Raw genomic sequence first — 25,344 nt, 5'->3', positions numbered from 1 at the left:
GGCATTTTCCAACATTGCATTTATTGTTACATTTTTTTAGGCTACAAATGTCATTTCATTTTGAAACATGGAATAGAAACACGGTTTTAGGATGAAATGTTATTTGAAAAAATGTATTTGGAGGCAAAAGGTCCCAAAAACAATTCTAAGAACATCACATACACTATTGACATATATACATAATGAGTCCAAGGCTTAGGGTGGCAGTTTCTGGGAACCCCCTTTCCCCATTACCTCTACTGGAAGTAGCAAATCAAACAAAGTGGATGCATTATCATTACTCTAATTTTCAAGTAAGAACATATCCAGATTCCAGTGTAAATTGACTGTGGCTACTTACATCCCCCTTACATTTTAGTCATTTAGCAGACACTCTTATCCAGAGTGACTTACAGTAGTGAATGCACACATTTCACAAATGTTTTCCCCCGTACTGGTCCCCCGTGGGAATCGAACCCACAACCCTGGCATTGCAAACACCATGCTCTAACAACTGAGCCATACATTGACTGCCCCAAAAAAATGATTGGTGGATACTGTGTGTTACATGAGTTCACCAGAATAGCCATGGGGGTTAGCCTGGTCCCAGATCTGTATGTGTTGTAGCTCACTCCTCTGACTATCATTGTCACCACAGCAGAGAGGAGTTGGCTAAAGCGCAAAGTGATCGAGAGTCAGGCTACATGGAGGCCGTTGGTCCAAGTTGATTCACACCTGAAACAATCTCAAAGCAGTGTTGTGCAGTATGGATGATGTTTCATGTTTTTAAACCTTGGTGGGAAAAAAGAACAACGTACCATTTTTCCAGGGGTATAGGGAAACCATGATCAGAGCAGTTGATCCCGACGCAGCAAATATCTTTACACCAAAACCCAGCCAAACAGACAAGATAATCGACACATTTCCATGGTTAGATGTGGATGAATTCTACAGTAGAAGCAGTGATAGGTGAGTGAGGGTGGTCATTCAGACGTTAATCCCCGTCGTCGGCCTCTGAGGTTGCCGGGGGCTCCTCTGTCTGTTGATTGGTGGGGATGCCCACAGGAGGGCGGAGTTTACGCCCTGAGCTCTGGACTTGTGGAGGTGATCCAGGGGGTGGAGCTGAGGGCATGACAGGTGGCTGAGCAGAGGGCTTGAGTGGGGTGGCAGGGGGTGAGGGCACAGGGGTACGAGGGTATTTGCTAACGGGCCGGGTGGGTGCCTCGGGTGAGTGGGAGGACAGTGGGAGGGGGCTGGGGTAACCAGGCGGGGCGAGGTCTGAGGGGCTGATGGAGTTGGCTGAACAATCATCCTCACCTTCGAGACTCTCCTGGAATAACAACAATGAAGGAATAGAGTTAAGCAGAAAAAATTAAGGGAAAACTAACAACATTCTTGAAAATAAACTAGTCTTCAGTAATTAAAAAATCTGTGACTTACATCTTCGTTGACAACATAAAGAGCCATTGGGCTCCTACGGCCATGGGTTCCATGGGCTATTGTTTTTGGCACCACATCAACTGCAAATTAAAGAATGTGTGAACAACTGTACAAACTAAGAAATGTGTGTAGGCCACAGGTGGCCGGTGGCACCTTAATTGGGGAGGACCAGCTCATAGTAATGGCTGGAACGGAATTAATGGAATGGTATCGGACACATCAAACACATGGTTACCATGTGTTTGAGACCATTCCATTTACTCCATTCCAGCCATTATTATGAGCCATCCTCCCCTCAGCAGCCTACTGTGGTGTAGGCCTACTCTGCAAAAAAAATTGTATTGACTATAACTTTGCCATGAAATCTACCCATCTAAAAAGGTTTGCATTCAAATATCTGTAATAGGAAGAATAAATAAACTAAATAATTAGCGTGGGGAACAAAGAACATCACACATTCAAAAAGCACTGTAAAAAGCTCACATCCCTCTCTCCCCTTACCATCATGACTGATGTCACTCCTCTCAACATATACTGGAGATCTCTGCAACATGGCTGCCGTAGCAGCCCGCCGCTTCTTTCTTAACCCCAATGAGAGACAAATAGGAGATGAGTGCTTCACATGTATACTCGTGTAGTGTTTACAGTCATGGTAAAAGTTTTGAGAATGACACAAATATTAATTTTCACAAAGTCTGCTGCCTCAGTTTGTATGATGGCAATTTGCATACACTCCAGAATGTTATGAAGAGTGATCAGATGAATTGCAATTAATTGCGAAGTCCCTCTTTGCCATGCAAATGAACTGAATCCCCCAAAAACATTTCCACTGCATTTCAGCCCTGCCACAAAAGGACCAGCTGACATCATGTCAGTGATTCTCTCGTTAACACAGGTGTAAGTGTTGACGAGGACAAGGCAGGAGAGCACTCTGTCGCGCTCATTGAGTTCGAATAACAGACTGGAAGCTTCAAAAGGAGGGTGGTGCTTGGAATCATTGTTCTTCCTCTGTCAACCATGGTTACCTGCAAGGAAACACGTGCCGTCATCATTGCTTTGCACAAAAAGGGCTTCACAGGCAAGGCTAATGCTGCCAGTAAGATTGCACCTAAATCAACCATTTATCGGATCGTCAAGAACTTCAAGGAGGGCAGTTAAATTGTTGTGAGGAAGGCTTCAGGGCGCCCAAGAAAGTCCAGCAAGCGCCAGGACCGTCTCCTAAAGTTGATTCAGCTGCGGGATCGGGGTACCACCAATACAGAGCTTGCCCAGGAATGGCAGCAGGCAGGTGTGAGTGCATCTGCACGCACAGTGAGGGGAAGACTTTTGGAGGATGGCCTAGTGTCAAGAAGGGCAGCAAAGAAGCCACTTCTCTCCAGGAAAAACATCAGGGACAGGCTGATATTCTGCAAAAGGTAGAGAGATTGGACTGCTGAGGACTGGGGTAAAGTCATTTTCTCTGATGAATCCCCTTTCCGATTGTTTGGGGCATCGGGAAAAAAGCTTGTCCGGAGAAGACAAGGTGAGCACTACCATCAGTCCTGTGTCATGCCAACAGTAAAGCATCCTGAGACCATTCATGTGTGGGGTTGCTTCTCAGCCAAGGGAGTGGGCTCACTGACAATTTTACCTAACAACACAGCTATGAATAAAGAATGGTACAAACACATCCTCCGAGAGCAACTTCTCTCAACCATTCAGGAACAGTTTGGTTACAAACAATGCCTTTTCCAGCATGATGGAACACCTTGCCATAAGGCAAAAGTGATAACTAAGTGGCTTAGGGAACAAAACATCGGTATTTTGGGTCCATGGCCAGGAAACTCCCCAGACCTTAATCCCATTGAGAACTTGTGGTCAATCCTCAAGAGGTGGGTGGACAAACAAAAACCCACAAATTCTGACAAACTCCAAGCATTGATTATGCAAGAATGGGCTGCCATCAGTCAGGATGTGGCCCAGAAGTTAATTAACAGCATGCCAGGGCAGATTGCAGAGGTCTTGAAAAAGAAGGGTCAACACTGCAAATATTGACTCTTTGCATCAACTTGATGTAATTGTCAATAAAAGCCTTTGACACTTATGAAATGCTTGTAATTATACTTCAGTATTCCATAGTAACATCTGACAAAAATATTTAAAGACACTGAGGAAGCAGGCTTTGTGAAAATTAATATTTGTGTCATTCTCAAAACTTTTGGCCACGACTGTACATTCTGTCTCCTTGAGAACATGTAAAATGCTGCATACAGTGTAATTCTAGCCTGGTCCAAGATTTGTTTGTGCTGTATAGCCACAACATTGACAACAACCATCGGAGTAGGCTATACAGCACAAACAGTTCTGGCACCAGGCTAGTGGGATACCATTATCACTGCATTTTAAACAACAGAGATATAATCCCTCCCACACGATGCTATCGTTGTCAGAACCTTAGTGTAACATTGGACATGCGCCTGCAGGACTGCAGAGTAGTCGAGAGCTAGGCTAGGGGATTACGATTCTAGCCGCCTGCTCCTTGCCTAGTGCTTAACTCTGTTCCTTGAAACGTATCAAACAGAATAGGAAGATGGAGGCACAATGTGGAACCCTTACTTTTTAGAGGGCTTCCAGCAGGCGCACACTGTCACCAGGGTGATGAGGAGGAAAATGCCCCCGGTGGTAAGGATGATATACAGGGAACTCCGTCCTAGCAAAGGAATGAAGCCTGTGGTCAACAGAGTAGCCCTTTCTCACACACCGTAAACACTTCCCCACTGTACAAGCAAAGAGTCCACTCGGACTAGACAAAGATATCACCTCTCGGACTCTGGAAATTAGCTACACTCTCCTCTTTCTCTACTATAGGCCTATCTTAACACACTCCACTGTAGAACTTTTAGTGGAGGCCACAATAACATCGAATAAAATGGAACCGTTTCAGAATGAGTAAAAATGCTAGGTTCTCCTAGTCTGGAACTGGATCTGTTTGTGCTGTCTTGCCGACGTTTGGCGCAACAATGACCATAAGAGTTGGCAAGACAGCACAAACAGATCTGGAACCAGACTAAGGTTTTCCATCACTAGCTGTGCCAGCCAAGTCTGTGTGTGAAAGCTAGGATTGTAAGGTGCTGCTTTGAGGCTTTGTACAGGGCTGTATGTAAGGAGAGAATACAGAACCCTTACGGGGCTAGCTGATCTCTTGTCGCACTGTTGTAGCATCCCAAATGGCACCCTATTCCCTATATAGGGCACTACTTTTGACCAGAGCCCTATGGATCATGGTCAAAAGTAGTGCACTATAAAGGGAATAGAATGCTATTTGTTACACAGCCCTTGTCTCAGTTGGGGAAGAATGAAGTAAGGATTAGTATGCTCCACTGGGGCAAGACCTCAGCTCCACCAGCTTACTTTATCTACTGGCCCTCATAAGTAACTCAAGCTTTTCACTGGATTACTCTCTCTCCCTCTCTCTCTCTCTCTCTCTCTCTCTCTCTCTCTCTCTCTCTCTCTCTCTCTCTCTCTCTCTCTCTCTCTCTCTCTCTCTCTCTCTCTCTCTCTCTCTCTCTCTCTCTCTCTCTCTCTCTCTCTCTCTCTCTCTCACTGCTCTGTCTGTCTGTCTCTGCCTCTCCCTCTAAGATTGTATCAATTAAGTTTCTTCATAATGTGCATCTCAACCTTTCCCGTACAGGTACAGTACCAGTCTAAGGTTTAGAAACTCATACTCATTCAACAGTTTTTCTTTATTTTTAATATATTTGCATTTTATAATTAAAGTGAAAACATCAAAACTATGAAATAACACTTATGGTATCATGCAGTAACCAATAAAAAAGAGATTAAACATATCAAAACATATATTTCTTTATTTGAACTATTTCCTAAACGTCAAACTATGAAATAATACATAGGGAATCATGTAGTAACCAAAAAAGTGTTAAACAAATGAATATATATTTTATATTTAAAATTCTTCAAATAGCCACCCTGTCACGTCCTGACCAGTATAGGGGTTATTTGTGATTGTAGTTTGGTCAGGACGTGGCAGAGGGTATTTGTTTTATGTGGTTCGGGGTGGTGGTTTGTTTAGAAGGGTGTTTGATTTATTATTTCCGGGTTTTGGGTTATGTTCTATGTTTTTGTATTTCTATGTTCTTTCTAGTTTAGTCATTTCTATCTTAGGTAATTGGGTGTTGGACTCTCAATTGAAGGCAGGTGTTTGTAGTTGCCTTTGATTGAGAGTCCTATATATAGGGATGTGTTTTGTTTGTTAATTGTGGGTAGTTGTTTTTGCATTGTTTTGGTGTAGCCTGCAAAACGGTTTCCTGTCGTTGTTTTGGTGTTCACTGTTTTTTGGTGTTCACATTCAATAAATATTATGATGAGCACGCAACCCTCTGCGCCTTGGTCCTCTCTTCATGAAGACAGACGTTACACACCCTTTGCCTTGATGACAGCTTTGCACACTCTTGGAATTCTCTCAACAAGCTTCATGAGGTAGTCACCTGGAATGCATTTCAATTAACAGATGTGTCTTGTTAAAAGTTAATTTGTGGCATTTCTTTCCTTCTTAATGCGTTTGAGCCAATCAGTTGTGTTGTGACAAGGTAGGGTTGGTATACAGAAGATGGCCCTATTTTGTAAAAGATCAAGTCCATATTATGGCAAGAACAGCTCAAATAAGCAAAGTGAAACAACAGTCCGTTATTACTTTAAGACATGAAGGTCAGTCAATATGGAACATTTCAAGAACTTTGAAAGTTTCTTCAAGTGCAGTCGCAAAAACCATCAAGCGCTATGATGAAACTGGCTCTCATGAGGACTGCCACAGGAAAGACCCAGCGTTATCTCTGCTGCAGAGGATAAGTTCATTAGAGCCTCAGAAATCGGCAATTAACTGCACCTCAGATTGCAGCCCAAATAAATGCTTCACAGAGTTCAAGTAACAGTCACATCGCAACATCAACTGTTCAGAGGAGACTGCGTGAATCAGGCCTTCATGATCAAATTGCTCTAAAGAAACCACTACTAAAGGACACCAATAAGAAGAAAAGACTTGCTTGGGCCAAGAAACATGAGCAATGGACATTAGACCGGTGGAAATCTGTCCTTTGGTCTGATGAGTCCAAATTTTAGATTTGTGGTTCCAACCACCTTGTCTTTGTGAGACACAGAGTAGGTGAATGGGTGACCTCTGCATGTGTGGTTCCCACCGTGAAGCATGAAGGAGGAGGAGGTGGTGTTATGGTGCTTTGCTGGTGACACTGTGACTTATTTAGAATTCAAGGCACACTTAACCAGCATGGCTACCACAGCATTCTGCAGCGATAAACCATCCCATCTGGTTTGGGCTTAGTGGGACTATCATTTGTTTTTCAACAGGACAATGACCCAAAACACACCTCCAGGCTGTGTAAAGGCTATTTGACCAAGAAGGAGAGTGATGGAGTGCTGCATCGGATGACTTGGCTTCCACAAACACCCGACCTCAACCCAATTGAGATGGTTTTGGGATGAGTTGGACCGCAGAGTGAAGTAAAAGCAGCCAACAAGTGCTCAGCATATGTGGGAACTCCTTCAAGACTGTTGGAAAAGCATTCCAGATGACTACCTCATGAAGCTGGTTGAGAGAATGCCAAGAGTGTGCAAAGCTGTCATCAATGCAAAGGGTGGCTACTTTGAAGAATCTCAAGTATAAAATATATTTTGATTTGTTTAACACTTTTTTTGTTACTACATGATTCCATATGTGTTATTTCATAGTGTTGATGTCTTCACTATTATTCTACAATGTAGACAATAGTAAAAATAAAGAAAAACCCTTGAATGAGTAGGTGTGTCAACTTTTGACTGGTACTGTATATGTTGAAGCAATCAAGAAAAAAAAAGAGAAAAAATCTTTACTAGGGAGAAAGTACTACGACTGTAGTTCTACTTACTGTAGACGGTGAGTTTGACAGGCACACTCCTCATGCTACTGATTGGGTTATCCACCGTACAGCTGTAGATGTCATCGTCTGACATCAGCACCCGGGCGATGGTCAGATACTTCTGGTCATGTGACAGGAGCAGGTGCGAGTCATTGGTCAGCACCTTTCCCCCTTTCAGCCAGCCGTAGGTGGGCTTGGTGCCATCGCCGTGGGAACAGTGTAAGGTGAAGTGTTCACTCAACTCCAGCACCGAGGAGGCTATCATTTGGACGTAGGGTCTGGACACAGGTACTGGGGGGACAATACACAACATGTCAAATAGATGTGACATAAACTGTATTCCACTGTTTAGATAGTATGCTTATCCCAGTATATGATTTGTGAAGAAATAACAAGCTACCTACTCTTTAAAGTAGGCCAAAGAAAGAACTTATAAAGGCTGCTATAAGATGTACTTTGTTTAAAGTGTGACCACACTTTTTAGCCTTACACCTCAGTCTGGAATAGCCTTATGTGATGTAAATTCACTAAGGTCACTAAGGTGAATAGTTGGTCAGTTTTTGGACTGTTTATTTTAATACGGTAGCCTGAGCCGTATTGTAAATGCGATCTCAAATACCATGCCATTTAGCAGATGCTTTTATCCAAAGCGACTTAGTCATGCTTGCCTAAATCTTTTACATACATTGTATGTATGGGTGGTCCTGGGAATCGAAACCCACTATCCGGGTGTTGCAAGCACCATGCTTTACCAAATGAGCTACAGAGGAAACTTTCCTACCATCTACGGTGAGGTTGATGTTGAACTCCGCAGTGAAGGCATCATCCGTTATGGAGATCTCCACTTCATAGGCCCCCTCGTCAGACAGCTGCAGGTTGTGGAGGAGCAAGGTGCCGTTCTCAAACACCATGATACGGTCCCTGTACTCGGGCCGCAGGTTCCCGATGATGCTGGTGCCTATGGACTGGACTACGGTGATGGGCTGCTGCTTGTTCCTCTTCAGCTGCCACTTGATGACCGGTTGGTCGGAGCTGGTGCTGCTGTAGCTGACAGAGAGGAGGGCCTCTCCACCCAACGTGCCTCGGACCAGATGAGCCTGACTGGTGATGTTGACACCAGCCACTCTGACTGCATGGACACAGTCCAACACACGACGTTCAGTGAACACTGTGGTAGACTATACAGTGCGGGATATAGTGGTCGCATGCATGCAGGACGATTTGATGGCTGTAAGTGGCTGATTACTGTCACCACATTACCTACAAGCAGAGGGATCTGGTCTAGTATAAGGTCCTAATTAAGAGTATGGATCTTTCTGATGTTTGTCTTATGTATTTATATGCCTCTCACAGATATACAGTATAAAATAAAGTCAAATAAGGGCCTATATTTTCCACTCCATTCCCTAAATTAGTCCAGGAGTAGATCTAACTTTTATTCTTGAAAGTGGACTTTTGAAATCAAGACGACTCAAAATCCAATTAAATCTACAAGTGAAAACGTCGTCCCTCAAACCTCCTCATTATTACCGCAATCAATCATTCAGTGAAAATTCAATAACAGGACAGACCCTCTCCAAACAAGCCCAACATATTACATCTGTTTTGATTTGTGTACCATTAATGGATCCCCCTTGAGCATACAGGAGGATGGCTTACAACATAACCCGCATGTCATCCTTTCGTCTCGTTCCGCCCTGGAAACCACACACAGTAACGCCATTATGCTCACAGTGGACTTTCCTATAAGTCACCACATCCTCGACCACATGTAGCCATAGGCTAAAGCCACTTATGGGCGCTGTACTTAACGGATGGGCTGTTGCTTGTCATGCTGGGGCGATAGAGAGAGAGAGAGAGAGCATCTGGCACCGAGCTTCCTCGGCCACAGCTCTGCTCCCTGTAGCGTGTCTGCATGGCATCGCTCGATCGCTGTGGTAACAATTTTCAGCCTGAAGGGGGTTGCCAGGGAGAGGCAGACAAAGGCCAGGATTGTTGGACTGATTTCCTCCCTCCCGTGGTATAAAAAACACTGGGAGAGACATGCTCTTTGTGATTGTAGAAGCAGGAGACACAAGGGTTCAGTGATTCTGCTAATAGTGGATGGCCACAATGACACAACACACAGCTACACAGCAGAAGCAGGCTGAGACAGGCTCTTAATGCAGAGAAACCACCACCACCACTGCCTCGCCTGGGCTCCAAAGCCTCTTCTCGTAATATCATAACGCTTAACCTATGCTTCCCCTACTTACATCCCAACAACAGCTCAGCTCACCAAGGCTCTTTTCACTACAGCTGTATGGCTGAATAGACCTGTGCCTTCGAGCTAAGAGGGTACACCAGGACAAAACAACTCTCACTGCCTGGGCCAATTAAATATGTTGTACAGCACTTAGCCTACTTAAACATAATATTTAATGAATTGATCAAGCATATAAAGGAACGATGGTTACAATCAAATCATGTATTATCAAACAAATCCATTTTCAAATGAATTGCTAACGAAACAATGTAAAAAATAATTTCTGAATCTAAATAGGACGGCTGTATAAATCTCAAATATCTACTTGATCGCCTTATCACATATTACTTGACTACTATGTGATAAACATATTTGCCAATATAGTCACATATATATTCATTCAAACTATCTATTCATTCCTGATTCAGCCACTAGTTCTTTACCACATTGTGTTTCCCAAAAAGTAAATCATGAAGTTTGAAAGTGTTCACTTACCTGCCTGGAAAAGAAGGAGGCCGAAGAGTGAAAATAGCGAAGGAAACGCTGTGTCTTCTTTCGAGGAAGTCTTCCTCCTCTCCTCCTTCATCTTGGGTACAGCGCTGAGTCCCTCTCCCACCCAATGGGCATGATTTGTCCACTCCAGGCACGTCCCTGAGAATGCACAAGACTGCAAGACTGGGCTCAGCTGCCTGCATACTCTGAACCCCAGCACTCAGGACCCCAGCATGAACAAAAGCACTGTGTGTGTGTGTCCCCTCAGCTTTGTTAGACAGAGACATAGATAAATAAGCACTGTTTTTTTATTATGGTGAGAGGCTAAAGAAGATAGCTACATTTAAATGTTGTTATTTTCTGTACTGCATTTGTATGGCTGTAAAATTTGCTATTACCAACGATGACTTCATATCTTTCAAGCGTATGTATATGGTTTCAATTTCAAAATATTGTGTGATTGAAAACAAGTGTATTCAGTAACAGTATCTTTATTGTCATTCCTACAGTGCTGCTCAGAATTGCTTAATAAACCAAAGGCTTTATATAAGGACCCCACTCGGAGAAACAGAATAACTGCTCTTGAAAAACAGCTAACTACTCTCCCCAACTACTGTCCCCACCCCCTGCCCAACCCCCCTCCAGACTCACACTCTAAATAAGAGAGAAACAGTGATTATGTATTAGTACACTTCTTAAAAAACTGTTTTGCAATGAAAACAAGCAATTATTTTTGGACAAATTCAGGTTAGTCCCTCCCTGTCATGGCCCGTTTGCTTCCGTTTGGTTATTAGTGCATACACCCAGATGTAAGACGATGGGAAGAGAAGTATTGGAAGTAAACATTCAATGTGTTCCCAATGTGGCCACTAGGTGGTGCATTCAAATCTGGAAATCAATGAGCACAGAAATAATACACAGAAATAATACACTGGAGATATGAACAATAAAGGATACCATGATTGATGTTGTTATAACATGTTTTGATATTTCTGATCATCTTATCATTGTAACAATACCTGCAATTCAGCTTCTTATTGCAGCGTGTACACTGCAGTTCAGACAAATAAAAAGTATGTTCTCTCTCTGACTGTCTTCAGAAAGTATTCACAAGTCAAGTATCCCTTGACTTTTTCCACGTTTTGTTGCGTTACAGCCTGAATTTAAATGTATTCAATTGAGATGTTTTGTCACTGGCCTACACACAATACCCCATAATGTCAAAGTGGAACTTTGTTTTTTGAAATAGTAAAACAAAAATAATAATGAAAAGCTGGAATGTCTTGAGTATTCAACCACTTTATAATGGCAAGCCTAAATAAGTTCAGGAGCAAAGGTTTGATTAATAACTCACATAATAAGTTGCATGGATTCACTCTGTGTTCAGTGTTTAACACAATTTTTGAATGACCACCTCATCTCTGTACCCCAGACATACAATTATCTGTAAGGTCCCTTAGTCGAGCAGTGAATTTCAAACACAGATTGAACCACAAAAACTAGGGATGTTTTCCAATGCCTCGCTGAGAAGGGCAACTATTGGTAGATGGGTAAAAAAATACAAAAGCAGACATGGAATATCCTTTGGGGTGGCAGGTAGCCTAGTGGTTCGAGTGTTGGGCCAGTAACTGAAAGGTTGCTAGATCAAATCCCCGAGCTGACAAGGTAAAAAATCTGTCGTTCTGCCCCTGCACAAGGCCATCATTGTAAATAAGAATTTGTTCTTTATTGATTTGCCTAGTTAAAAAAATATATAGATATATATCCCTTTGAGCATGGTGAAGTTATTCATTACACTTTGGATGATGAATCAATACACCCAGTCATTACAAAGATACAGGTGTCCTTCATAACTCCTAGAGGAAAACCTGGTTCAGTTTGATTTCCACCAGAAACTGGGAGATTAATTCACATTTCAGCAGGACAATAACCTAAAACACAATCCAAATCTACACTGGAGTTGCTTACCAAGAAGACAGTGAATGTTCCTGAGTGGCCGAGTTACAGTTTTGACTTAAATATGCTTGAAAACCTATGGCAAGACCTGAAAATGATTGTATCAATGATCAACAACCAATTTGACAGAGCTTGAAGAACGTTGAAAAGAGCAAGGGGCAAAGTTGCACAATCCAGGTGTGGAAAGCTCTTAGACTTACCCAGAAAGACTCATAGCTGTAATCGCTGGCATAGGTGATTCTAAGATGTATTGACTCAGGGGGTTGAATACTTATCTAAAGATATATTAGTGTTTCATTTTTCATTCATATTTTTGAAATGTTCGAATTTTTCTCCCACTTTGACATCACAGAGTATTTTGTGTAGATCGTTGACAAGAAATGACAATTACATCTATTTTAATCCCATTTTGTAACACAAACAAAATGTGGGATAAATCAAGGGGTGTACTTTCTGAAGGCGCTGCACATGCAAACAACAGATATCAATATCACTGATAAGCAAAGCAGTGTCAGGCTAAACACCTTACCATAAAGGCTGTCACCATCATCACAACTGTATTCCTCCTGCCGCTCAATGCTCAGTCTCACAATTTATACACCCGCAATAAGCACGTCACGGCGGATTGTCTGATTCCAGACTTACACTTACACTAAATCGATTCATGTTGAGATTGAGTATTTGGTAGTTTTGGCTTCAAGAGCCAATTCACCTTTAAACAGAGCATGTGATGTCCTTGGACTACAAGGAGTAACGTTAACATGATATAACCTCTCAGCCTTCTACTTGTCTATCAGACAATATTGACAAAACTTCAATATCAGTTTGGATTGATGCAGAGACCATCAGTGATGTACTGTACATTGCACCATATGTCATGTCCATAGGTGAAATCCCTATGGTTACATTCTGCCTTACTGTTTATTCAACAAAGGCAGTGTAATAAACCTAGAAGTGGAATGTCAGAACTAGCCAACCCAGCAACTGTTGGCATCTTTCACCCATAGTAGAACCAGGGTCGGCCCCAGGCATAAGTGATATAAGCGGTCGTTTAGGGCCCCCGGCCATTTATTTTATAATATGTTTTTGATGAACTCAGTTGGGGTCTCAACTTACTGTTGAGAGTAAAAATAGTAGAATTCACAAAGGGTAAGTTTGAAATGTAGTTTTGCATTAGCAGGAAATTCGCTTTAAAACTGAACAAATGTCTCTCTGCCCCATGTCAAAATGAGTACAATTGCAGAAAATGAACTTTAAAACCTTTTCTCTCCACCGTCGAGAGAGGGGGGGGGGGGGGTCTGCAACCAATTCTTACTTAGGGCCCCCAAAAGGCTAGAGCCAGCCCTGAGTAGAACTCTCACAGGGTCCCTGTATTCAAACTCCTCTGTAGTAGGCCATCAAAGCCTGGAGGGCTGAGACACACAATCAGACTCTATCTGACTGACTCTGTCTTCTTGAGCCCTGGGTAAAAGCACCCCTCTCTCTCCCTCTCATCTTCTAACGGTTCCGAAATCAAGGGAAACACTTGCTGTCAATATATAACAGAGAGTATGAGGGGCAATCTTCTGTCACACACGATATCAGAGAGAAGTCACACAGCAGGTCTCTGTCGACCAGACTATAGTTAAGTCACAGACTGGACGTGGACATGGAATCCTTTTCAAAGGCTGATATGTTGCCCAATTTTGCCAAACGAGCTGATCTGTTTGGGCAAAAGACCGATTAGTGGAAAAAGATGAGAATTAGGCTGCCTGTGTACATGCAGCTTCATACATGCAGTGTGTATGACTCTTGTGATGACAGCAAGGAAGAACTTTAGCCCAATGGTACATGGTAGAGCTAGTGTGTCCCTTTTCGGTATGGGCTGAGCGATCCAGTAATCAGTGAAATTCATATTGTGTTCAATCGCACCCCCAATGACCCACAGTTTGGGATAACCTAGAAATCTAGCGCCGTATGCACCAAGCATCTCAGAGTAGGAATGCTGATCTAGGATCAGTTTAGCCTTTTAGATCATAATGAATAAGATTACATGGGCAGGAGGGACCTGATCCTAGTTCAGCCCTCTTACTCTGAGACGCTTTATAAATACGAGCCCTGTCCTTGAAGAGTGAGGTCGTAGACATGATGATGATGATGATGATGATGACCGTGATGACCAATAGTGCCCCCTGCTGTTGAGTTTGACTTACTTCCACCACTAATTGCTGCCCAGGAGAACACAGCGATTTCACTGACAAGCTGTGAGGGAACCAAGCGAGCGAATCAATCCAGATTAACATTTTAAAAATAGACTATCAGACTTTAATTTGACACCCAGACTGATTGTTTTCCTCCACAACATTAACCAGCCCTTAAAGGACTCAACACAACCACATATGTTTAAAAATATATATTTTACATTCAAAATGAGATCCAAATAGATGCCAAATTTCAGATATTGCATTCTGTCTCAGCTGAAGTATTTTATTTCTGGAACAGTTTGTCTGCATTGAAAAACATTGATTAACACATTGTTGTATTTGGATGCTGTTAATCTTTCCATGGCGAAATTACACAACATAACTAAGAGATTTTGAACTCTTTTGGACAAAGCTGTCCATCAAACTCTTTTTAGAAATTAATTTATAGTTCCCTGTGGCTGAAGTGCTGTTTGGAGGTGTCTGTCTGGCGTATTGATTCTACAGTCAGTGTCATTAGGCAGCTGTGTCTGGACACCTGTGGGAACTCTGGGAGAGGTGGTGAGGCGCCGTGTCAAGCTGAGAAACTAGTGCTGTCTTCTGTGGCTTCGTGTTGCCATGGAAAACCAGCGGAACGTCTCTTTAATGCCTTATCATTCAGCAGCCGGTGACAGAACCCATTCGGAGGGGGGAGAGAGATTCCTTCGGTGCCTCTGTGTGGCTGGGCTGAGCTAAGATGTGTGTGGGAGTGAGCGTGGGTGAGCTGTGAGTGAGTCTTATGCTTCCTCCTTCCATATCTCAACCCTGCTCTTTTCTCATATGGAGAGAGAAGGCAACAGAAAGAACACCTCAGCCAATGAAACAACACTGACTATGAATGTAACTTTTTCGACTAAAGGAGTATCCAGATTCACTTTAAAGAACATCGCTGACACAACCTGTCATTTGTTGCTTTGAGATTGTTATGAAAAGCGCTATAGAAATGTAATCAATTATGTAATGTAATCTATTATTATTAATTATTACTATTATTTGTAAGATGATAAGATATTTGACAGCAGTCTAACAGGTGATGCACCTGTTGAAATGTGAGACACAATGAAAATGTTTTTCAGAGGAAAATAATGATATGTATTATATTCAAAGCTGCAACATGAATGGAAACTGGGGAAAGATGAGATTCTGTTCAACCAACCAAACAATCAAGCAAGTCTCCTACTTGTCATGTGATGTGAGTTATTCCTGGCGTTCCCCTACAGAGAAAGCTTTTCACGGAAGACCAGTTTACCATTTCTTTCAGTTTAGTGGTGGGAAGACTTTCCAATTAACAGCTATGCTTATGCAGCATTACGGTTCAGTGAAAAAACAACAGGTTGAGTGAAAAAAAAACTGTTCTGTCTTGAGATTGCGTTCCCTACGTTACTTTTGGAATCCATTTAACTCTTAAAGGGGAAGTTCAGATTACAATTTTTCCTGGACCATAGACTACTTTCAGGGTGAGTAACCATCTAACATCAAGTTGTAAAATCCTGAACGTTCCCTTTAAAACTAGGGTTGATGCATTCTATGAAACACCATTCAATATCGGGTGATAGATCATGTTCTGTTATAATTTGTTGTCAGCGTGTTCATGTTTACTTGAAGACTCTGCTGTTATTATTGATTCGTTCCATAATCCTAGCTCAATAACCTTGGATACAGTCATTTACGGGTCAAGCGTTAATGACTGCTTCTACATATAAATTACTCATCTTTTTCAAACACTCATCACCATATCCATGAGTGGGTAAGGATCAGGGTCAAGACTTGTTTTTGTTATGAATTATATATGGTGCTCTGAACAGCTGAAAATGATTTCCTACACAAACATTTGATATGGATTTATTGATTTACAACTGTTATTCCTTTACAATTATTTAATTCAATCTGTTCATGAAGCTGATAATCAGGGGTTGGAACCGGTTCAGGGAACAGAACCGAAAACCAGAAAATAACCCAACAATTGGAGGAACAGAATCAGAACTGTGAAAGAAAGTGATCTATACCGTTCTGGAACAGGACAGTTAATTTAAAAGCATGGTGACCGGTTAATAACGTTATTTTACATTCCAGGCATTTTTTTCAGTCCCATAAAAAAATGCAACAATGTGCCTTTGCAAAGCCCTCACTCCGTCACTCAAAAACTTATTCCAGTGTCTGCCTGCCAGCTGAAAATCTTTGCCAGTGTGTCTGCATGTGTAGGCAACCTGCCCCTCTCCCTCCAAAGCTTAGTCTACTGTAGCCTACTGACGCTAAAACAACTATAGCTTGCCCGCTCCATAGCAAGCTGCTCTATCCGCACTAATTGGTGAAGTAATTTAATGTTGAGCTAATGTAAAAAAATATATATATTTCAGAGGTTTATAAAAGAACAGAAATGAAAGTTATATACTTGTAATTTTTTGGGGTAAGAACCGGTTCAGAACTTCATTTTGCAGGTCGGAACAGTGGAATGGAAATAAAAAAAAATGATGGTTCTGTTCAGAACGAAACGATTGGAAAATAATTTGGGTTCCAACCCCTGATAATAATACCACCTGATTTAGGTCAATAGTTTAGCAATTTCTCTAAGGATAAAGCTTAACGTGAGTACTACTATCTGCAAATAAACTATAGTACATAGTACTGCATGCTTACTGTGTTGGAAGATCTGATGTGGAGAAAATGGTGACGCTGACCAATATGTGAAAGTGATTCCATTTTTCATTATGGTGCACAACACTTAAAGACTACAAATCTAAATAACAATACATTAATTATCAACTTAAATATTATGCCTTCCAATAACCAATAAGGGTCTCTACCTCCCTTTTAGCGATATTGTGTACACCAGAAATAATGAAATAGTAATTATACAAGCACCTGAAGCAACATAGAAACAAGCATTCCAGCGGTTGACGTGCGTTCATAATGCATAATTGTACACAAACTTTATATTCGACTCAAATTAGCCCTGTTTAGCATGAGAAAACAAGTATTATCAGCCTCACATATCTTCTTCTAGACTAGCACACTACCAGAAGTTTCACAAGTACATGCAGTGAGAGATGCAAATTTGGGTCAAAGACCATCCACGCAGATTGGGCCTGGAAGCAGGAGTGTTAAAGAGTTCACAAATCAGATGACACATCCCAAAATCTGGATAATACACTTCTTTTTTTGTGTTACATAGAAAGTTGCTCCCCTCGGAAAAAAAAGGTACAGCCACAGCCATGCCTCTTAATCTTCTTCTCTTCATCTTCATCGAGGTCAGAGGCTTCACTGTTCCGGCACAGATGTGTCATCTCTCTCTACTCCCTCTGATCCTCCTGATACTAAAACAGACCGAAGAAGAAGCTGATTTTAGCACTGCAGATGGAATGATGAATTCATTTAGCCATTACTCACTCGCACTCCATAATAAAGTGTCGACCCCAAACAGCAGCAAGGCTATAATGACATGCGCAAGATTGAGGCGTCTCACAAAAGGTGGTGATAAGCACAATAGTACTAAAAACATACTGCAACCATTCAATTGGTATTACCGATCCTGGTGAAACACTTCCTATGAATACCCTCCTTATAATGCATTATGCATAGCTCATGTGTTATTAATGAGTTTATAATGCATTATAAAAGACTGTATTCATTGGAAGTGTTACCAATAACCCAAGTGAAAAGCAGAGGCTACTCCAAGAGGGAGAGATTTAGCTGGCCCATGCCTCTACGACAAGGAACATTAATTCTACTGTGTCTCAGAGGTATAAGGCACCTGGTGTTAAAAATAATACTGCTACATAAAGATGCTTGGCAACCAAGATCTGGGTTGGGGGTTGGTGACGTTCAGAGAAGGCTTGAATTGGAAAGTTGTTTGTTGGTCTTTCTCAAGGACGGGGCTAAACCCAATTCAAGTACTGTAAAGGTGAAACAACTGGACCTGGAACATACTCTAACCCCTGTCCCATGTTTTCATATACTCAACACAAAAATGAACACCAACAAATAGAACAGACACATTAAACACTGTAAACGCCACAAAATGTCCTGTCCCATTTTTTGTTAAACAAAGGACGAACCAGGGAAGTGGTGGTTGCCTGTTTGCATAATATGTGCTGTTGCTGTACGATACAATGAATACGTCAAATGCATTTTGCATTTGGGATGGGTAACACACTAATATAGTATACTCTGCCCCTGGAATCAAAACTTGTGAAATAAGCTGCAATGTACACTTTTTGATTCCTGGAAGTATTCTCGAGGCTTTAAGTCACCCACCAAAAAAACGTACACTTCAGTAGCTGATATGTTTAAACAGAAACTGACCAAAAAATGTACTGGAGCTCAACTATGAAAATACTGTGGCAAACCACTTTCAACATTTATTTGTGCAAACTGTACAGTTTTGCCCTGAATATATTTTCACCACAAAACGTGTTGATTAGATAGAAAGGCATGTCATTCACTTTATATTTGAACACTATCGCAGAATATCTAGATAAGATTTGCCATGGTTCTGGGCACCGACACCCTATCACGCATCTGAGTTGTGATCAACATTTCTCATTCGAATGCATCCATCAATTTGAAAATATAACTAATGGAGTATTCATTAATAATCACCTCATAAAGACATTCATTGTAGATTTCAATCAGGCACTGCAGCCTTTATGGAGTGATTAAAGATTTGGATGGAGCGTGTCACATTGCTTACATTGAAATAACTCATTAAAGACCTTTATTAGACCTCGTTAATAATGCATGGCTTTTAAATTGGTTTCAAGCTGTGTTAAATGGTGGACCTTCACATGTGTCCCTGAATTATGCATACAATGTATGCATTTGATGTTGAAAACAGATCAATAAATGCATTTAATATTGTTATGCACACAAAATGGTCATCCTGTTACTTCGCTAATAGTGTGAAAATCGGGATGTACAAGATGTAGGGGATGTCAGGGACACAAGCATCAGATCCATAACTGGTTTGTCAGCCAATGTCTAAAGTGAAAGTTACTAGCTGAAAATACACTGCAATAATTTGTGTATAACTGTTATTGATGACATAGGCCTACACCAGACTAGTCCTGATAGTCCTGAGGGGGATATCAAGGATCAAGGCTAATACCTGTCTAAACCGGTTTGGGTCTACGTGTGTGTGTGTGTGTGTGTGTGTGTGTGTGTGTGTGTGTGTGTGTGTGTGTCAGGGGACACTAGTGTCACTGACCTGTGTCCCCCTGGTTTCCGTTGAGGGCCTCACCACTGCTGCTCACTTCCTCATCCTCCTCCTCCCCCTCAGGCTTGTCAGCAGGCTTAATCTTCTTCCTGGTCATGTGACCACGGAAGCCAGCCTGGATCTTGGCAGCTGCCTTGTTGGCCTCGGGGTCATCCAGAGGTATGTCCATGATGTCCTCCTCCTCCTGGGGTTGGCTGCATTCTTCCTATAGGAGGACAAGTATATCTGAGAAATTAGGTGATTTAGAGGGGGCTTGGTTGGGGTAATGTAGCATGAGTAGGGGCCCCAGATTAAGTTTTGCCTAGGAGCCCAAAATGACTAAATCCGCCTGAGGACAACACCAGTGGATATCAGGCTGTCTATGGTTGTCAATGATATTGAAATATCCTCCTCAATTGCATCCTCTGGGTCCTAAAGGGTCCAAGGGCTTAAGTCTAGAAGGCCCTTAAATCACACTGTAACTCTATGGACAGAAGCTCTATCTTCTCTGTTGTTTTTCCTCACACCTATTGCCTTAACTTCTGCCATTGCTAAACTGGAACAGGGTAACTGCTATGTAAACAATGTTCCCAAACTGCTTAACCTGACACACAACACTATGCACAGAAAGGAAATACGTTTCTCTGCTTCAAAGTGATCCCCAATTTCAAAAGTTGCCAGTCAGCCAGACTGTCCATCAAGAGTGAGAAGAACATAAAGGGAATTCAACTTTAGATCTCTCAGACTCTCTCTCTCTCTGACACACTCATAACACAAAGACAGCACCATTGTATACCATGTAGCTTATTACTGGCAGAATACACAAAGCTGGGTTGGTGAGTGGTGGGTGGGAGAGACAAGTCTCCTTATTCACAAGTGGTTACAGAACAGTGACATGGTTGTCAGCAATCATCCAAACGCGTCCGCTGCACCCCACCAGTTGCTCATCCCCTCTTAAAAAATGTGGTGCATAGGCAAAACAAAGAAAGCCCACTGCACTGTAAGTAGATGCATTTGAGAGTGTCCTCAGTGAAACCCCTTAGTGTGGGAGTGTGACCACCCACTATTACAGATAGCATTCATTAGTTTTAGGTCTAACGGCTGAGTAGGATGCCAACATTCGCATATCTTACAGCAGCAGAAAGACAGGAGGGTTTTTCATTCCACCGTGAGGTTTCTCTAACGCTTCAAGGGGTTAATCTACAGTATGCTCCAAATGTGTCGTCTCAATGAGCTCAAATGACAAAGAAACATACTCATACTTTTAACAACCTATACTCATTCTGGCTATCAATATCATTCTGCAATAGATATTCATAAAGTATTCATTTAAAGCATTTCAACCAATCCATATGCAAATAATATAGGACCAATTTGGCAGAAAGTTGCCTTGTGAAGAAAGCTGAAGCAGGTGCAGTGGACACCTGGTAGATCAGAGCTGGAGTTTCCAGGGCTGATAAAACAAGCAAGCCAAAAGACCATAACAAGGAAACAAATGATTTTCTGACGGTTCCTAAAATATAAAGCTCTTTCAACACATATATAAAAGCCTTCTAATAAATCCATTACCCAATTAGAATGCTATAAAAAAAGCTGTAATGCTGTTAAAAAGCTGTAACGAAGGAATAGTTTTGTATAATTACTTGTTAGATATTAGTTCAGTATATTAAGCAATACAAATCATTTCAAGCATGTACTCACAATGTGGCAGTCCATGATGAGCAATCTTCGGATGAACTGACCTAAAATGCCTTTTGCCTGTACACTCAGTGTTGACCGAGAAAGATGTATCTCGTGTCTCCACTAGAGACGTCTCGTTCCCACTAACAGACACTCCCTAGTATACGCTTGCATAGAGTGTGTGAGAGAGAGGGTGGGAGAGAGAAAGAGAGAGTGCGAAACAACCCCCTGTAAGCACACAAACCATGTGGTCTATCTTCCCAGTCTCATTAAGGTTGACAACCTGCTGTGCCCCCACAGACCTACTGTACCCCTCACTTCAAATACTTACCTGACCTCAAAGTACAGTATAGGACAAAGTCATCAACTAAGGGTCTCACACATTGCAAAAATCTTTTAAGTGATAATTCTAAGTTATGTCCACTTTAACAGATGGTGTCTGGCCATTTGGCACATGCCACATACTGTACCATTTGACACACGCCAAGTAAAGTGTAACCGGAAAACCCAAGAGAAACCACGCACACAATGTACAGACATGTACAGTACATGTAGTACTGGTTTTGTTGCTCAGTTGTACACACTTAGAGGGAGAACTAAAAACCCTTTCCATCGTTCAGATCCCAGCTGCCACCACCGCCCTCGCTCATTGCCTCTGAGACAGGGAGGAGAGCGGCAAACACATCCATTTGTCCGTGTTCCTCTCTTACATGACTGCCTCCCCTGTTTCATCCCATTATGTCAATATATTATCTTTCCAAAATCCACCTGGTCACGCTTTGTTTCAGCTTTGAGTTAAAGGTCTGAAACGTACAATCAATATATTTTCTTACGGTCTGTTCCCCTCACCAGATGTATGTTGGAAATGTACGATTCTGTTTGGTTTGGGTTGTGACGTGTGTGTGTGTGTTTGTGTGATATGCGTGTGTGTGTGTGACATGTGATGTGTATGTGTGAGTCATTAATAGTCATCTTGTTAATCTATCAAAGCCAACTTAAGGATGAGTACAGTACAGTGACTAAACTGCCCTTTGCCTACAGATAAAGATCAGTCATAATGTCCCTGAGAATATAGAAGAGCAATAAAAGTGGACAAAGTCACTGGACAAGACATGTGGTATAGGTCAGAGTAGATGGCCTACATTTAAACGTGAGAAATAGAGAAGGGATGGATATGCTGCAGAAGTTAAGTTGCAAAATACAGTGATCCTGTGAATACAAACTAACCGATCTCCCTTTTCTCAGTTTATTTTCCACAAGCCATATGCACAAATTCGCATTGTCTAGCAAACTATCTACTGGTAGTTCATCATGTGCATCTCCATCTTCCAGACCTTCCCTGATAAGACTAAGAGGGGGAAAGGATGGTGCAAGTTTCCATGGTAACATCCCTCTAAATTCTACTCTCCCTACCTCCCAGCCTAAGACCACATCGGCTTAAAGATATCAAATGGGTTATTGGTGACAACCCACTCGGAACACATAGGTTGAATCCACGTTGTTTCCATGTCATTTCAATGAAATTTCATTGAACCAAATTGGAATAGACGTTGAATTGACGTCTGTGCCAAGTGGGAATAGTCTAAATCATGCAATTCATATTAGCTCAGAAATCTTGTTTAGGGCTCATTGATCATTTAGACTGGAATAACCAAGAACAAACAGAAAATGGCACTGAAAATGCAGATCCAATATATTAGGCTATGCACAAACAAACACACGCACTAAGGTTGGACGATGTCCAACCACCGTTGGTCTATAGAAAGAAATCGCATGCTATAACTGGACGAATCATGACAAAAGGTATTGTTGAAAGTCTGGGTTGAGGCTAAGTGCATGCAAATCTTTTCTAATATTCCTTTCTGGTGAAGCTTCAGCAAGGAACAGGTTTGTGTGTGTGTCTGTGTGGCGCCCACATGACTGAGCAAAGTGACAGCTGCAACTGATGAGGAATGGGCTGTCTTCCTGTTAGGTTATAAATCATGAGCTGGATAGAAGCAAAGTCTACATTCTTCAGAACTGGATAATAATTGTTTTATTTGGCTCATCTTCCTCTCTTAATGTTGTTTGTTCAATCTGTCATAAAGCTGTGACGGAGAATTGTCTATGTCTAGGCCTATAGACTCCCACTTTCATTCTTGTTCTTTCTGAAAGTGGCAACTTTAGGACAACACCTTCTTAGGCTATTATAATATTTGGAAAATAAGCTACTGTTCATAATTTTAACTGTCATAAAGCTTTTATGATCGGCCTAGTAGGAGGATACTTTAGTGGCAATTTGTTTTTCAACCTCGTATGATGGGATTTGTCCACACCGCAAGGATAATTTCTTTCTTAATAAGCTTAAACTTGATTAAACTTGCCATTAGATGTTTCTATAGGCTAATGATATTGTTTGTTCTCTCTCATTATTAGTCGCCTGGGTACCTTATGTTTTTTTTTAGACGGAACTCCGTTAGATGAATTTGTTGTTTGATCTGGAGAAAGCCAAACATGCAACAATGATGAAAGCGTAGTCTAGCCCAAATTCATACTCATAGCCTATCAAATGGAAAGAGAAAGGAATATAGCCTGTTTTTAAAAAAAAGCTAGACACAAGATAGTTAAGGCGTGTCCGTGATATACACAGAGTGTACAAACATTAGGAACACCTACTCTTTCCAGGACATCAGCCTGGTCTCCTACACGACGTAAGATAATACATGTAAATCAGGGTAACTCAAATGAGTATGATATGTTACGTTTGGTATGGTTACATAAGACAGATGGTTACTTAAGGCAAAAACGAAAGTAGGGTGGTTGGTCGGGGTGGATGGTATAAGGCGAACGTCTAGCAACCCAAAGTTGCGGGTTCGAATCTGATCACAGACAGACATTTTAGCTAATTAACAGCTTTTCAACTACTTACTACTTTTTAGCTACTTTGCAACTACTTAGCATGTTAGCTAACCCTTCCCCTAACCGTAACCCTTTTAGCAAACCTTTCCCCTAACCCTAACCCTAATCTTAACCCTTTAACCTACCTCCTAAACTTAAACTTAACCCTAACCTTAACCTCTAACCCCTAGCCTAGCTAACGTTAGCCATATTGTACGTTTTGCAAAACATATCATACGAAATGGGTGATGGACATCCTAAATACATAGCAAACGAAATGTAACGCATCATACTAAATGGAGTGTCTCGGATTTATGTACAGAATAAAATGAAATGCTCTGAGACCAGGTTGATGACATAGACTGACCAGGTGAACCCAGGTGAAAGTTATGATCTCTTATAGATGTCACTTGTTAAATCCACTTCAATCAGTGTAGATGAAGGGGGGGGGGACAGGATAAAGAAGGATTTTTAAGCCTTGAGACAATTAGGACACGGATTGTGTATGTGTGCCATTCAGGGGGTGAATGGGCAAGACTAAAGATTTAAGTGCCTTTGAATGGTGTATGGTAGTAGGTGCCAGGCGCACCAGTTTGAGTATGTCAAGAACTGCAACGCCGCTGGGTTTTTCACACTCAACAGTTTCCCGTGTGTATCAAGAATGGTCCAGCGCCCAAAGGACATTCAGCCAACTTGACACAACTGTGGGAAGCATTGGAGTCAACATCCCTGTGGAACGCTTTTGACACCTTGTTGAGTCCATGCCCCAACACATGGAGGCTGTTCTGAGGGCAAAAGGGGGTGCAAAAAAGACTGCTACTTGAAATGTGTCTGCTTAAGGCGAATGGATGACATTCAATGTCCCTACATGTCATCATGAGGAAGCGGAACTATTTTTGGGGCATTTTCAATCACCTCTCACTGGAGACCCCGTGTGGAGAGGTACAGAGCGATGTTGTTGATCAGAGATGTCCTTGAAGGGTTCATTTTTAATACAGCTACTTAGGACAGGAATGGGAGCAGTCTGCAAAGGACACATTTCATTAGAGTCTCTGAACCAGGTGAATAGTCTGCATAAGCTGCTACTGCTAGCATACTGCCTGCCTATACTGTCTGTTAGGGAAGATGTTTCCATTAAAAGTGTGGTTACACTGCAGACCAAACTTATACGTACACTGTATAACCAAAGTGGTATATTATACAACAATAAAATGTCTGCTTGTGTCACGCTCGTCGGAAAGGACGGACCAAGGCGCAGCGTGATTGGAGTTCCACATCTTTATTTTAGTGAAACTTAAACAAACCAAGAAACAAACAACGACCGTGAAGTACCGTAGTGCTACATCCACTCACTCA

At 41.8% G+C, this 25,344-nt stretch overlaps 2 protein-coding genes across 3 annotated transcripts; both read right to left on the bottom strand.

Moving 5' to 3' along the window:
• hepacama (hepatic and glial cell adhesion molecule a) lies at positions 1-10,293 on the bottom strand. 2 transcript variants are annotated; one of them, XM_029714453.1, is made up of 7 exons: positions 10,073-10,293; positions 8,110-8,457; positions 7,338-7,619; positions 4,015-4,108; positions 1,921-2,000; positions 1,420-1,499; positions 1-1,309 (listed from the first exon to the last, which is right to left on the bottom strand). In XM_029714453.1, the coding sequence occupies exons 1-7, from the start codon at positions 10,266-10,268 to the stop codon at positions 974-976; spliced, it is 1,416 nt and encodes a 471-aa protein (XP_029570313.1). In that variant the 5' UTR covers positions 10,269-10,293; the 3' UTR covers positions 1-973. The 2 variants fall into 2 exon arrangements, with proteins under 2 accessions (XP_029570313.1, XP_029570314.1); XM_029714454.1 differs by having other exon boundaries at positions 10,069-10,233.
• A 5,773-nt stretch (positions 10,294-16,066) lies between these two features.
• nrgnb (neurogranin (protein kinase C substrate, RC3) b) lies at positions 16,067-21,298 on the bottom strand. The gene is made up of 3 exons (XM_029714452.1): positions 21,133-21,298; positions 19,444-19,657; positions 16,067-17,554 (listed from the first exon to the last, which is right to left on the bottom strand). Exons 1-3 carry the CDS (start codon positions 21,145-21,147, stop codon positions 17,499-17,501), a joined length of 285 nt encoding a protein of 94 aa, XP_029570312.1. The 5' UTR covers positions 21,148-21,298; the 3' UTR covers positions 16,067-17,498.
• Positions 21,299-25,344: the final 4,046 nt, after the last annotated feature.

Source organism: Salmo trutta, chromosome 26, assembly GCF_901001165.1.
Source record: "Salmo trutta chromosome 26, fSalTru1.1, whole genome shotgun sequence".
NCBI classification, from domain to species: Eukaryota; Metazoa; Chordata; class Actinopteri; order Salmoniformes; family Salmonidae; genus Salmo; species Salmo trutta.
The sequence above is the reverse complement of the archived record's forward strand: the minus strand, read 5'-3'. Positions and strand labels throughout refer to the sequence as shown.

Coding starts and splice junctions, on each gene's coding strand:
- nrgnb (XM_029714452.1), bottom strand. Junction 17,555..19,443: donor CGGAAACCAGGGGGACACAG/GTCAGTGACACT, acceptor GGTCTGTTTTAG/TATCAGGAGGATCAGAGGGA.
- hepacama (XM_029714453.1), bottom strand. CDS start 10,268: ATGCAGGCAGCTGAGCCCAGTCTTGCAGTCTTGTGCATTCTCAGGGAC. Junction 7,620..8,109: donor CATCAACCTCACCGTAGATG/GTAGGAAAGTTT, acceptor TTGTCCCCCCAG/TACCTGTGTCCAGACCCTAC. Junction 1,500..1,920: donor GAGTGACATCAGTCATGATG/GTAAGGGGAGAG, acceptor TTTAATTTGCAG/TTGATGTGGTGCCAAAAACA.